The 14,689-nt window shown below is 32.7% G+C and overlaps 1 protein-coding gene across 2 annotated transcripts; it reads right to left on the minus strand.

Annotated features, from left to right (window-relative positions):
* Window positions 1-1,365: 1,365 nt before the first annotated feature.
* LOC134695070 (uncharacterized) lies at window positions 1,366-11,129 on the minus strand. 2 transcript variants are annotated; one of them, XM_063556241.1, is made up of 8 exons: window positions 11,014-11,129; window positions 8,792-8,919; window positions 8,145-8,309; window positions 6,276-6,395; window positions 5,957-6,095; window positions 4,960-5,168; window positions 4,558-4,656; window positions 1,366-2,333 (listed from the first exon to the last, which is right to left on the minus strand). In XM_063556241.1, the coding sequence occupies exons 2-8, from the start codon at window positions 8,903-8,905 to the stop codon at window positions 2,163-2,165; spliced, it is 1,017 nt and encodes a 338-aa protein (XP_063412311.1). In that variant the 5' UTR covers window positions 8,906-8,919; window positions 11,014-11,129; the 3' UTR covers window positions 1,366-2,162. The 2 variants fall into 2 exon arrangements, with proteins under 2 accessions (XP_063412311.1, XP_063412312.1); XM_063556242.1 differs by having other exon boundaries at window positions 8,792-8,927; window positions 11,014-11,118.
* Between the last annotated feature and the right edge of the window lie 3,560 nt (window positions 11,130-14,689).

Below are 14,689 nucleotides of genomic sequence, written 5' to 3' on the forward strand. Positions count from 1 at the left end.
TATTCCATTTAAAAGTATGTTAAAGATTATCTACAACAGAGTTTAGGGCTTTTCTGCAGTGTATTCAATAATAATAAGCTTGCAAGAAATTTTCGTGATATAGCGTTAAATATGGTAAAAAGCTTTGTGCTAAACTAACAAAGGTGGAGAATTGTCGATATATATGTAGGACTCTAAAGTGCGATGGTACTCTAAAGTGCGATGGTCTCGCTAAAGTACTATCTTCTACTCTAAAGTGCGATGGCGTATCACGCTAAAGTTCGATGGTTGTTTGTTTGCTAAAGTACGATGGTATATCACGCTAAAGTGCGATGGACCAATATGATAAGGTTCGACGGCTTAAAATTTACATGGATAAAAAAGGAAATTCTTTTTGCAAAAGCTATTATGCTAAAAGAGGACAGAAAGATACCAGAGGGACAGTCAAAACTCATAAATCGAAAATAAACTGACAACGCCATGGCTAAAAATGCAAAAAAAATGTACACATGACATAACATAGAAAACTAATTTAAAGAATAAGCAACACGAACCCCATCAAAAACTGGTGGGATCTCAGATGCTCCGGAAGGTTGAGCAGAACCTGATCCACATGTGGCACCCGTCGTGTTGCTCATGTTGTAACAAATCCGGTATGTTAAGGTAAAACATATGCGATGACTTTATGATTTACCGGTAGACTTAAGTTATAGTTTCTAAATTTAGAAGATCGATCACATTGTCGGAATAAGTAACATTTTTATAAGCCGTTAAGCTTTAATTTAAAATGCGAAAAAAAGGCGATATTTGTCGAGCTTTCTCATGTAATATTTTCCTACGCTTTATAAACTATGTTTTTAGCCGACAATTTATAATTTACGCTAAAAAACATGAACCTTTATTTTACTGACGTTTCTTTTTAAAAAAAATCGATATAATTTTAACGGGGACCGCAAAGTAAACTGCAACTTATACATTTAAATGCATCCGTTTTCTTCAAGTAGAAGCGGGATACACGATACCTATGCGTAATTCTATTTTGTATCTACATAGTAAAATGGTCGACTGCAGAACACACGTTCTTCCAGCATCCGAAATAAATAAACACAGTTGCTTCAGCCAGTGAAGCACGGTTAGGTCTGAAATTAAGTCATGGACATATGGTTTAATTAACAGTTGTCAATCAAATATTCTTTATTTGTCTTCCGGTGTATTCATTTTTGGTTTGTTTTGTAAACGTCATAATCAAACTACAATTAATACGTCTATACTTTCGCGGAACAATTGGACTTTAGCGTATGGAGGCATCGCACTTTAGGGTAGACCATCGCACTTTAGCGTGACCATCGTACTTTAGCGTCCCCATCGCACTTAAGAGTCCTACATATATAATATCAAATATATGTCAATTATATAAGTATTAATAAAAGGAATCATCAGAATGCAACAGAAATGAGGTTTGTAAGTTAAGAGGTTTATGTTGAACAAAATAAACTACAACCATTTTTTATCAGCTGGTCAGCTTTATATAAAAAGTTACAAAAAACACTGAAATGGTTTGAATACATTATGACCTTGAAATAGCTATGAAAGTCACAAGAAACACTGAATTGTTTTGAATACATAATGACCTTCAGGAAGCTTTGAAAGTCACATGAAACACTGAATAGTTTGAATACATGACCTTGAATTAGCTATAAAAGTCACACACATTGAAAAAGTTCTGCTAATGTTATTCCATGAAAGTGTATAAAAACATAAATATTTTTTCAGTAGCACCTTTTGTAAAATGAAAGCACTGTTAGTATTAAGTTAACCATTTTTTGATTCATCAGAAATACTGAATTTACCTCCTACATGGATTATTAAAGGAGAATATAAGTAAAAAAATATGTTTTAGATTGAAAATTATGTTTTGCATGGACCTTAATAATTCCATTGAAAAGTGATTATAAAAAATAGAACAAATTTCTACCAAATGTTTATTAATTAATCGACTTTATTTTCTAAGAAAAATATGTTGATATCTGAAATCAGATACTATATCTTTTCGTATTAAACATATTTAAAAAAAAATGACAAACAAACCACAAATTAAAAATTCAAGTTTTCTGTGTCAGTAAAGAAGGTAGACCAGCTGTTAAAATATTCATAACAATCTAAAAAAAAATATTCTCAGTAACTTATCTAGAACCTAAATTTCCCATAATTTTTTGTTGATAGTCAACAGTCAGCCATATATTGTCCATTCCTCGTAGGGTACGTAAATAGTCGAAGCTATTCTTATGTTCTTGTTTGGTTATACCTAGATTGTTGTACAGCTTGGTAAGACCAATACTTCTAGCTCCTTCAACCTGGAAATATATCATATGTTTTAAAGATCAACTATTGAAGAATAAGCTTGGTGAATAAAAATGTAAGTTTGCTTATTTTTTAGGTAAACTTTGATCTTTTTTATTCAATTAAGGTGGTACCCAACACCTTCACTAAAATTAATTCGGCTCATTTAATTTTCATAAAATTTTAACAAAGTATTTACTTTGACAAAAATATAAAAATTTCAAAACATTTTAAACAATGGTTTTATCAGGAAAACTACACTGGTTATATAGCAGTTTGACACACACTTATTTTGACCATTGAGAAGCTTAATATTCCCTTAACATCACAAAGTAATTAAAACGTTTAGCTGATTACATACCTGCCAACTTTTGAAAATGCACATGGGGGTTTTAGAGCGCGACAACAATTTCAAAGGTTACAGTTCTTTGCGACGACTATTTTGTGTGTGTTTTTTTGTGGGTTAGAAAAAGTGTCATATTTGTAAGATGAGCTTACATGCCTTTTTCTTAAGTTTGTTTGCATGACTCTAGTTATAATATCAGCAGAAAATATGAACATGTGGCTGTAAGACCAGGAATTATTTTCATGTGTAAGGATACTAAATAGTTGTTGACTTTTCCAATTTAAAATTATACACAAAGAAAGACCTTTATCAGGTTGGGAACAACACCTAGGGATACCCCCTCAATGATAGGACATTAAAAACCACTTTTTAAATACAAATGAGCACACATTCATATTATTTGAAGAAACTTTTCCCAAAGAACTATACATCTTATGATCTATCTGGTATTATATGGTCAACACATGTCCAAGAATTTTAATATGTTCTTGGCCTTACATCTTCTTTATTATTCAAAATAATTGGACCCTTCATTAAGAAAAGCTGTTCCAAATATAATGTCAGAATTTCTCATTTTTAAATGATTAAATCTACATTTTTCTTTTTTTCTTACAAGATTAAAATGACCCCTTGACCAAGGGAAGTCCCTCATTTAAGGGATTCCTCATGTCGATGTTTGGGGGGGTTCATGTGAAAAATAATGAATAGTACATTATACTTTAAATGATTTGGTAATTAAATTGAATACATCAATAAGATTATGTTACAGTAAGTGTAATGTCAATAAATTAGTGAATAAACTACTATTTATTATCTTCATGGTAGTACTGCATCATTGAAGTTTGTCAATCAGTCATGCTTTTATTCTTATTCTGTGTAAGAACCTGCTTGCAGTTGAAAAATCATTTGCCATGTTCACGATTTTACAATTCTGACCAACAACATTGAACAAGCAGAGGAATACAACACAAGTTCAATATCTAGCATGTTAAAATAATCTTGAGAGAAAACGTTTTTGATTGGCTGATTAATTTGATCAAGAGAAACATACAATTTGATTGGCTGATCACGATTGTCCTCCATGGGACACAGTTCAAAATCAGGAACAACAATATTTTTCGTGTAGATTTTCACCAAATCGTGTTTTAGAGGGGTTTTCAGGAACACGATCGTGCAATCGTGACAAAGATCGTGCCTAAATCGTGAAAGTTGGCAGGTATGTGATTAACAGCATTATCTCCCTGTAGTGTTAGGTACCACATTAATTGTATTGTGAATATAGTGCATGCTTTACCAATCAGATCAAGGTATACATGTCCGATTATTGTCCTACAGACCAGGGGTTAACATAACTATAACACAACTTCACTTTCATTGGTAAATATTTTTTGAATGTTTTCTTTACAATTCCAGCAACATAACCATGATTCTAATGAAACAGCGTTTGTAACATTCATTTTAATTGGATAACGTCACTTTCTTACATGGCATCAATTGACAGCTGATGTTATGGGACGTACGCGCAAGCGCAGACAGCATAGGACAGATTATAATACATGTTTTAACATTGTTTTCTGTCAGTTTTATTAGAATGAAGATAAAAATATTGTATTTTAAGCTCCGACGGCATCAATTGGGGATTTGATGGTCGCAAATACCTGTTTACTGTCTCCGCTTACGCATTGCCAGTAAACTTAATTTGCGACCATCAAATCCCCAATTCATGCCGTCACAGTTATCTCCTAATTCTACCCATTGAAATGACTAAAACAATCTGCCCTGATCCTGACCATAGCCTCAAGATCTTGGGTTGATTTTTTTCTATGGATCACATTTCACTAAAAATATAGAATGAATCCACAAGATCTATTATATATTGTATATCAACATACCTCAGATGTATAGTTAGCAGCAGCTGTAACATGTAAAAGTCTAGACGTAGATTCTGCTTCCTCACTCAGCTCTAAGGCTTTATTCTTTATTACCCTAACCTGTAAAACATGCATATGAAGTATGGTAAAACTCCAAGGATGACAAAAACTACTCTTCTTATTTCCATTTACCATTAATTGCACATTATTTAAATATCCTTGGCTTTCTTTTTGTAGGTTTTAGGGTTCTTGATGAAAGTTAATCAAGAATTGCACTTTGAAGCAGCATTTATATACATACTTAATCAGGATTTTATATTATGATGGGAAATTCAAAAGTTTGGATGATTCCAACTTCTCCTAAGTATGATGGGGTTAATGAATTGCATAATTTCTGAATTATAGTTTTTTAAGGTTCCATACCTCAAAGTCAGTTTGCTTCCTTACAATCTGAGCTCCCTGTAATAACTTCTCCCTATCTGTTTCTTCCTGTAGAACAAGCTGACGGAGAAATCTTTCCTCTACAGTATGAGGAATTCTGATGCTACCAAGCTGGAAATACTTCACGTCTACGTAGACACCTTTATCGTCATCGTTGCAGATGTCTCTACTCTTACAGTTTAAGGGACAAGCTGTAATTTAATAATCGTAAAAACCGTCAAACTTGTATATCAAATGACAATATATATGTATATATTCGAGTCTAAATTGAAAACTACGTTCAAACCTATTATTGCGTTGGATAAAAACCGCAATTTTTATACGTGTGCTTGTAAAACAAATATTTATATATAAAAGAAGATGTTGTATGATTGCCAATTAGACAACTCTTCAAAAGAGATCAAATGATACAGAAATTAACAACTAGACTTCAAAAAGTTGACGAAGAAATCATTCTTCCACAGTATGAGGGATTCAGATGCTAACGAGTTGGAAATACTTCATGTCTATGTAGACACAGATGTCCCTACCAAGAGACCAAATGACACAGAAATTAACAACTATAGGTCACCGTCTGGCCTTATTAATTAAACAATGAGCAAAGCCCATTCCGCATAGTCAGCATATTGCAAACCTGTACATCAAGGCCACTCTAATGACCAGAGAATACTGACCTTTATAGATAGGTTATATATCACATCTATCAAATAAAACAATAATGTTATCCATATAATATTGTATACTAAGAAGTGTAGCAGTGCTCTTACAAAGTGGTGATAAAAAGATTTTAACCTGGCACCTAAGTCTTGTAAAGTACAATTGTCTGCTCTGTTGTTGTCTCTTTGACACATTCCCCATTTCTATTCTCAATATTTTTGGTGTATGTCAATCGAAATCATAGTGAGAACAAGCGGATGTTCATCAATGAGCACCACAGAAAAAAGATTTTGAGAGTCTGGTATAAACATAATAACCATACCAAATTTCCAGGATTTACAATATTCTTGTGGTGCACAACAAATTCCTCCAAGTCTTTCTCTTATAGCCTTGTAGATAACTTCTTCTATTTCTTTTCTCTTCTTGACAACCTCTCTGGTATTGTACACAGGAATAGCACCCTGTAAATCATAGCAGTTCTTTATCAAAAGTAAGTTTGTAAAGATATAGCAATAATTTTAGCCTTAATTTATACGTGTAAACAGCATTTATGCAATGTTTTTTCCAGCACTTGTTATTTTCATAAAATTTTGAAATGACAAAAACAAGCCAAATAACAAATATTGAATGAAGTTACAAACCTTTAATGCATCTATAGCTTTGGATCTCATCACATCTTCATAATCCATGTTGAATTTGTTGTGGAGATCTGCCAATTCATAGGAACGCAAGAAATACTGAAATGATACTGAAACCTTGACCTGAAATGTACAATGGCAATTATTAATGGAGATCTGCCAATTCATAGGAACGCAAGAAATACTGAAATGATACTGAAACCTTGACCTGAAATGTACAATATAAGATTAAACACATTTTTTCTAGAGGTTATTGATGTGTAAACCGGGGCGATTAACTCACAAACTGAAGTTTGTGAGTTAGAGACCCGGTTTACACATCAATAACCTCTAGAAAAAATGTGTTTAATCCTTATAATTCTTCAGCAAAACATTCGCGATTATTAATTTACATTATTACTTTGATGGCTACTATATGCTTTATTGCATTTTTTTTTATTATTATTATATATGCATCAGAATACAAACAACTGTTATGCAATTGTTTTATAATCTCAACTAGCTGAAAATCCCAATATCCCTGCAAGAATGTGTATCGTGCATGAATAGATTAAGAAAGTAGTTTCGGAAATATGGTTTATCGAAGTGTAAACCAAGAAAAAAATTCTAATTGGACCAATCCAATTCAAGTATTTATAGATATGCAAATGATATAAGAATTATTGGCAAATATTAATGGAAATCTGACAATTCATAGGAACGCAAGAAATACTGAAATGATACTGAAACCTTAACCTGAAATGTACAATAGCATATATTAAGCAAGCCACAAAAAAACATCATGAACAGTATATTGTAATTTTGGAAGCTATTGCATGCATTATTGAACAATTGGCAAACTTTTGAGGTTAAATATAATGATTTGAGGAAATATGGCATAGAAATAATGAATTGGAAAGTCAATAGTTATCAAAGGTACCAGGATTATAATTTAGTACGCCAGACGACGCACGTTTCGTCTACATAAGACTCAGTGACGCTCATATCAAAATATTTATAAAGCCAAACAAGTATGAAGTTGAAGAGCATTGAGGGTCAAGATGCAAGATTTTAATTTAATCATACCCTGTAGGGTTTTTTTTAATCAAAACAGCGTAAAAGTTTCAGGATAACAGTAAACAAAACAAAAAGTAGAAATGATTTGCTGCTGAAATTCATAACTTTTCCATACAGACAATACATATTATTGATTTTTTAGAAATTATTGCAAGGTTGTTAGTAATGCCAATGATGGGACCGGTTGAGTATCCCAATCATAAGAACAAACATTCTGATATAAGATACATGTACGACATTTATATTTGTATCAAGGTTTTCTGAAATTTGCTGTGGCTATTCTTAAATTTTGGTTGGTCATGTCAACATTGCAATGTTATAATACATGTATTATGATCTTGAATTAATTTCTAAATTGACAGTAAATCAATTTTTATTGTGTAGAGGACAGATTACCAGGAGAGAACCACCATTTTAGGTTAGGAAAACTTGCAATCCTAGTCCTTGAAGAAAGGAGTTAAAGCCACCTGTCATTGAAGCTTAATAATGCTTTAATCATGTTAATAGAAATAAGAAGATGTGGTTTGTGTGCCAATGAGACAACTCTCCATCCAAGTTACAATATTGGTTAAATATAGTTAAATATGCTTTACATTTAGGAATTAACACTGTTAACATATATTTGCTTGAGTGTGGTCATAAGTAGCATGCATGTTCCACTATATTGTATTATTTTAAATACAGTTGTTAATATTTGATTTATACATTTTGTACCTTGTATATGTAATATAGAGAGATTTCATAGACAATGATAGACTTTGACAGTTGCCTAATCCTTTTCATATCTTAATGAATAAAATATGTTTAAATACAAACCTCTAGTTTATCGGAAGTAAAGGCTTTAATATTATACAAGTTAACATCATGGCTATCTGCAGGGAAAACTTTAAACTCAAAATCAGGTCCTATCAAGTGCAGTCCACTCTCGTAAGTTTTGTCCAGTTTAACAGTACCTGTACTTTTCTGTCTCTTAAATCCCATCTGTGAAAATAAAGGATATTGCAAGCTATATTTAGAGTTTCTCACTGCTTTTTTCCCTATCGGAATTTTAAAACAAGGAGTAAAATTTAATTTCAGTAGGAGTTATCTTCCTTTGTTCATGATTACACATTTGTAATTTGTTTGAACTTTCAAAGCTCATAAAGGTAGTGATATGGGTTTTGCTCATTGTTGAAGGATACAGCAATCTATATCCAATAGTTGCTTACATCCAGATAATTTTGAATCTTTATTTTTGGATCTGGTTTTCTGCAAGAATTGGCAAATTTCGGACCATGAAAATATGTCAGTTAAAGCGGGATGTTGGAATACTCAGCCCAGGTGTTGGATTATGCAGGTTACAATATAAATACTATTACACATCTTCAAGCAAACATGACTTGTATAAGTATTACCCCTGATTAACTGATACCTTAAACAAGGAACATGTACTACAATCAGATTAAGCAACAATAACCACTTACCTCATAATAATTTATTCCATGGAAACTCATTGGTAGTAAAATAACTAATAAGCCGATACCAACGACAGCTGCACCAGCTACCACTTTAAACAGACAGGCAGAATCGTCAGACATTTTGTTTCACTGTTCTGAAATTCTGAAATTAGAAAAACATACAATTTTTTTTTATCTCCAGATCATCATGTTCATCTTGATTGATTTTAACTAAGGAAAAATTATAGGAGACAAAAGGTTCAGTGGTGGATCTGGGGAAGGGTTCTGGGGATTAGACCCCTTCTTTATTTTGGATAATCAATGCATTTGAATGGGGACATATGGTTAGCAGTTAGAACCCCCCCCCCCCTTTTCATCCTGGGTTAGGAACCCCCCTTTTTGAAAATGACTGGATCCGCCCTTGAAGATATTTTTGAGAATGTTGAGATATCGGGTGTTTGTAATTGTAGGAATTTACGATTGTTTCTTTAAAATGTTTATTGTCAGAATCCAGGAATGATTTTTTCTTTCTCAGGATATCGGGATGACACCCCCTATTCCATCCCTCTTGTCTAATACATGTACCAATCTGCTCAAAAATGAAGTTGATAAAAAAAAAATTAACAAATGGTTGATGGAGAATCTGTTATATCTTTCATTCTTTTTAAACTGTCTACAGTGAAATCTTCCTCCATGGCAGATTCAGGAAAGAGGGGTTCTAGGGCTTGGAACCTCCTGTTACCTCTTAGTCAATCTATGTATTTGAATGGGGACATAAGATTGGAAACCCTCCCCCTTTTTTGTCCTGGTTTTGAAAACCCCTTTTAAAAATGGCTAGATCTGCCCCTTTTCCTCTTGTTCTGTCAGAATTTTCTGTTTAACTGAGTAAAAAATTATTACAGACAAAACTTTTCAAATGCATTCTGGATGATTTACATTCTTGCAGGTAATTTTAGCTTGCTATGGGCAATAATAGTACTTTACAAGTGTGTATCCTTTGCAGTGCATTTTCTGAAATGTCTGAAGACAAGACTATGAACATGTACATGTAGCTGGAGAGCAGAAACTTTGTTACAAAATTGTTTGTCTCCATCAGGACTTGAACCCAGGACCTCTGTGTTGCAAGGCAGCACATTAACAAAATGATTAACCCACTGAAGTAATTTTTTTCTAATTTTTTTAACCGGACCCTCAATGCTCAAGTATATTAATCAAATGGTGTATTTTCCATAAATCTGTTTACATGGTTTAGTAGTAAATGAACTTTCTTGTAGCTTTTTTTTTTTCTTGTCACCATGGTCACTTATATTTTTCTTCTTGTTGCTTTTTGACTCTTCTTGTTGCAAATTAGCGAGCCCATTTGAAAATCCTATTTAGGCTTTAAACAAGGTCTTAGAATAAATAAATAACAAATCCCACCGTAAATTAAAAATATATTTATTGTTATATAGCTGGCAATAATGCATCAAGCAAAATGATTCCATGTGAATTTAAAATCAAATTGGTGTACCTGTATCTTAAAGAATACGGCTACAAAATAAACACAAAATGGAAACTTTTGTCTTGATCATATAAAAAGAACATAGTTGAAAAAACTGTCAAAATAGTAGTCCAAATATTTATGACGTCTTGAAAGGCTATCATTTGGCTATTATAATTTTTTTCTTTGACACCTTACTTCATGTACATGATCACAGGCACTAGACGTTCTGTCAATAGCATGAAAATATTGGCAATGGGAAGAAAATAGTGTCCATATATATTCCCATTGCCAATATTTTCATGCTATTGACAGAACGTCTAGTGCCTGTGACATGATGTACTTCGACAGGCGTCAAAGAAAAAATTATAATAGTCTTTCAAGACGTCATAATTATGACGTCTTGTAAGGCTATTATAATTTTTTTCTTTGACGCAAACAATTATAAAAGCCTTTCAAGACGTCATAATTATTTGGACTATCAAAATAGGTGCAATTTGGGTACGTCACATTAAGCTCTTGTATCCTTTAAAAGTATTTTTATAATAATTATAATAATTATATAGGGGCCAAACCGACATGTGGCTAAAATATTTTGAAATCACTAAGAATTCTAAACATGTAAACCAGAGGCAGAGCTAATTATAAACTTAAGATTCCAAAATATGAGTCTCAGAGACCTCACCCCACTTTCCGTCAGTGTCATGCAAAACGAGTGCTTCACTCTTTACTAAATATTTGGTTAATGTTCTACGGTGTATGCTCTTACCGATTATCCTACGCCAAAACGATAATTTAAGCTGGAAAGTGTTTAGCTGGCATTTGGCAATACTGTTGAGAAGGCAGTGACCGGAAGACAGTTACCTACCCTTTTACGGCATGGCATACGTTAAAATAAAGGCATGCGTCAAAATTTCGCTGTGGACACAATTTGCACATGTAATTATACGTGTAGCACGCCACCTAACAAGGCTTTACTAACGTTAGCAATGTACAATGATGTACAAGCGCAAGTATTTGACCCAAATCCCATCACTAGTCCTCATACCATCAGATACTAGAACAAGAAAGAAGAAGAAGAAGAATTTTGTTATTGAGAAAAACTATACTGGATTTGGAAAAAATAAGGATATAATTTAGTATGAATAATAGCAAATTAATGAATGAAATATCCACATAAGACCACATGAAGAGGTACAGTTTAACATTTAACAAAGAGCAAAACCCATATGCAGCATGATATTATCACAAGTGAATATTATAAAGATGACACAGTTCAAAAGAAATCAAAGTACTGACGGACTGTTCACTCGGATGTACCGCGCGTGCCAGTCGTGAAATAATTATGATGACTCAATGACGAATAAATGCCTGGTAAATTCATGTCCTTATCACATGAGACTGCAAAGAGTTATTTGCATTTGTTTTCTTATGTCTGTAGTGTCAAATGTTTCAACCACATTAAGGACGAATACAAGTTGATACAGGGACTTTCTATATACTAGTTGTATAGAAAGTCCCTGGTTGACGGTAAAACAATTTTATGGGTAAAGCGGACAGACACGGAATGTTGACAGGGACAACTGAAAAGAGAAAGATGCAGGGCAATACTAGTGTATCAAATTCATTGAAATGTTTGCAGTCAGATCGGAAGTGCTTGTGTATATGGGATCGAACTTTATTTCATGATATTTTTTACTCAATTTCGCAACTCTTTGAAGACGTTGTGACTTGCCTATCCAAAACTCTTTTACGTTTTTTTCCCCTTACTTTTAAGTTTTAACACATTGTGTATGTTTTATTTATTTTGAAAGAATAAATAGTCATCAAGTTTGTTACTAAGTTTTTGATAGTTTACTACAGTCTAGTATGGATATGGATATAAAATTGAGTATGGAAACTTGATAATGTAAATTGCGGGGAATATATAATGAAGGTAAAATATTTAAAGAAAGAAATTTTAATATTTCATATAAAACTAAGGAATCTTCTAGGTAATTGTAGAAAATAAGTAATTCTTGTATAAAGCTTTTTGTATAAAAAGATATAATTAGAAAGTCTTTAATATTATGTAACTTTTAATATATAAGTATTAGATGTGAAATTCTTCTTATTTGACACTTAGCGATATAAATAAGGTTTGACAGCTTAAACTCTTAGAAGTATTTCCTTTAGCAAATATAACTAATTCTTTTCTATTGTTCACTTAGAATTCAATCTAACCAAAATAACCCCTAATAGCCGTAAAAACAAAGTATTAAGTAATTAAAAATAGTAACCCCAAATTATGCAAAAATATGAATAATGTAAAAGAGATATAACCAATAGAAACTGTCCTTATAAAAATAAGTTTTCTAAAAGTCATTTTGATTGGTGAATAAAACAAGTCCAACCAACACGTGTTCTTAGGGTTTAAAAAAGGAAACCTTAAGGAATCAAACTCGTATGGTTGGACTAGAAATAAACATATATTGACATCTTTGTTTTATTCACCAGGTTCGATCGTAAACTTAATATAATTTTTGTTAAATGGAAAACTAAAAGAAACCTTAGCAATGTTTTAATGTAAAAATTTTATAACGGAAATCTTTCTTTATTAAAGTTACCGTAAATATCATGATCAACTATTTTTAGTTAATTGATAAATTATTTCGATAATTGTTAATTCAAATTCATTTTAGAATCAAACTCTTTTATTTCATATTATTGTATTTGATTAATTTACTCGTATGGTTGGACTAGAAATAAACATATATTGACATCTTTCTTTTATTCACCAGGAGCCTCGAAAGAACGCAAACGATAGCCCCCCCCCCCCCCCCCCCCCCCCAAATTATCGTAGTTAAATAGAGAATACAAACATGTAAACCAGAGAACAACAACACATTTAACCCTTCAACGGGAAAGGGGAGGCAACTGCCTTACTCTGTGCTTTCCCCCTCTTTCCCGCACAACAGAAATGTCAAAGAGACAACAATCCGACCAAAGAGCAGACAACAACACAGTTACACAGATTGATCGATAAAAGATTAAGAATATAGTACTGAGTATAACAGACAGCGGGTTAACAACCTAGCTAAAAGAATACATTAAAAAGCATAATTTATAGACATGATATTTTGGCAATTCAGAGTTCGAAGTTCGTATATGGTGTTTTACATAGTGATAAAGACAGAGTGTACGAAAAAATAAACAATAAGCAAAATGAAAAAAAGAAATTGAAGAACGCCCTAAATCCCCACCCTCGTATATCATGTAGTAATCTGATTATTGCCAGAGATTTTTTGAAGCTCTCTTTAACAGTCCACGTGGACTATCTATTATACAAAATAAGGTATGGTATGTTTCAATGAGACAACTCTTCACAATGGACCGAATGACACAGAAATTAACAAATATAGGTCACTGTATAGGCTTTAAACAATGAACAAACACAATCTGTATGGCAGTTTACATATAGCCTGCATGACGAAGACGATTTCAGGATTGTGGACACTGCTATGGTGTAACAATTAGACCATACTAAAACAATAATGATAATATGTAAGATGATTATAATTCCTGCATCTCTTAAAATTTATCAATAACTAATAGACATTGCATTTGACCACTGTGTTTTCTAAAAACAGACAGTTTTACGTACAAGATTGCGGTTCGATGATGATGTCATAAAACTTGGTTTATATCATTGTACATTGTCCTCCTCTTATTTAGTTTTTGGAAAGTTTGCTATAGCTTGCTATTGCTACTTTCCATAGCCATCGGCCTCAAACTTATGGTGACAGATTCTCGCCATTAATTCTGATCCGAGATAATTTAGTACTAGTGTTTGAATTCTGATTCTTGGAAGGTTCTTTTAAAATTTTGAGTAACTTCTCATTTGACTGAAAATTTTACAGCATTAATAAAAAAGAATTGAATGTTCACCGACGATTCAGATGAATTTAACTTCATTTTGAAAATGAGTATCTCAAACACTACTTCACGGATCTGCCATACGCTGAAAAGAAAATCACAAGAAATCTACGCCAGATTGCGTCAGTTTCATTCATGAAAATTTCATGAATGAACATTTTCGGCTCTACTTTTACCTGTTTACTATGTACGTACGTAAACGTGGTCAGTAAAAGCCCGAGAGTATCGAAAAAATCGGGAATGAGGTGCAAGCCGTCGGATAATGGTTTTTATAACAAAACACAGGGGATAGAATATAGAATACTCGATAATTTATTGTATGTCTAATGTCTCAGTAGTGGACGAGTACAGGTAAATACGGTACCGGCTTTCATAAAAAAGAATAATTTTAAAATGCATTGTTTTTGTCTAAACATCGATCGAAACTTCAAAGGTTTTGATGCCAAAAATCTTCTAAAACTTTTTGTAATACATCCCAATGTGGATGTAAGGGCCTTCACTCGTTCAGCATTCTCAAGTGGATTAAACTG

Source organism: Mytilus trossulus, chromosome 13 (genome assembly GCF_036588685.1).
Source record: "Mytilus trossulus isolate FHL-02 chromosome 13, PNRI_Mtr1.1.1.hap1, whole genome shotgun sequence".
Classification (NCBI taxonomy): Eukaryota; Metazoa; Mollusca; class Bivalvia; order Mytilida; family Mytilidae; genus Mytilus; species Mytilus trossulus.

Bases quoted from the DNA above. Each gene is read 5' to 3' on its own strand.
- LOC134695070 (XM_063556241.1), bottom strand. From the start codon at position 8,905: ATGTCTGACGATTCTGCCTGTCTGTTTAAAGTGGTAGCTGGTGCAGCT. The intron at 4,657-4,959 runs GTATGGAACCTT...CATGTTTTACAG, and splicing joins GGAAGCAAACTGACTTTGAG to GTTAGGGTAATAAAGAATAA. The intron at 2,334-4,557 runs GTATGTTGATAT...ATATATTTCCAG, and splicing joins CTGCTAACTATACATCTGAG to GTTGAAGGAGCTAGAAGTAT.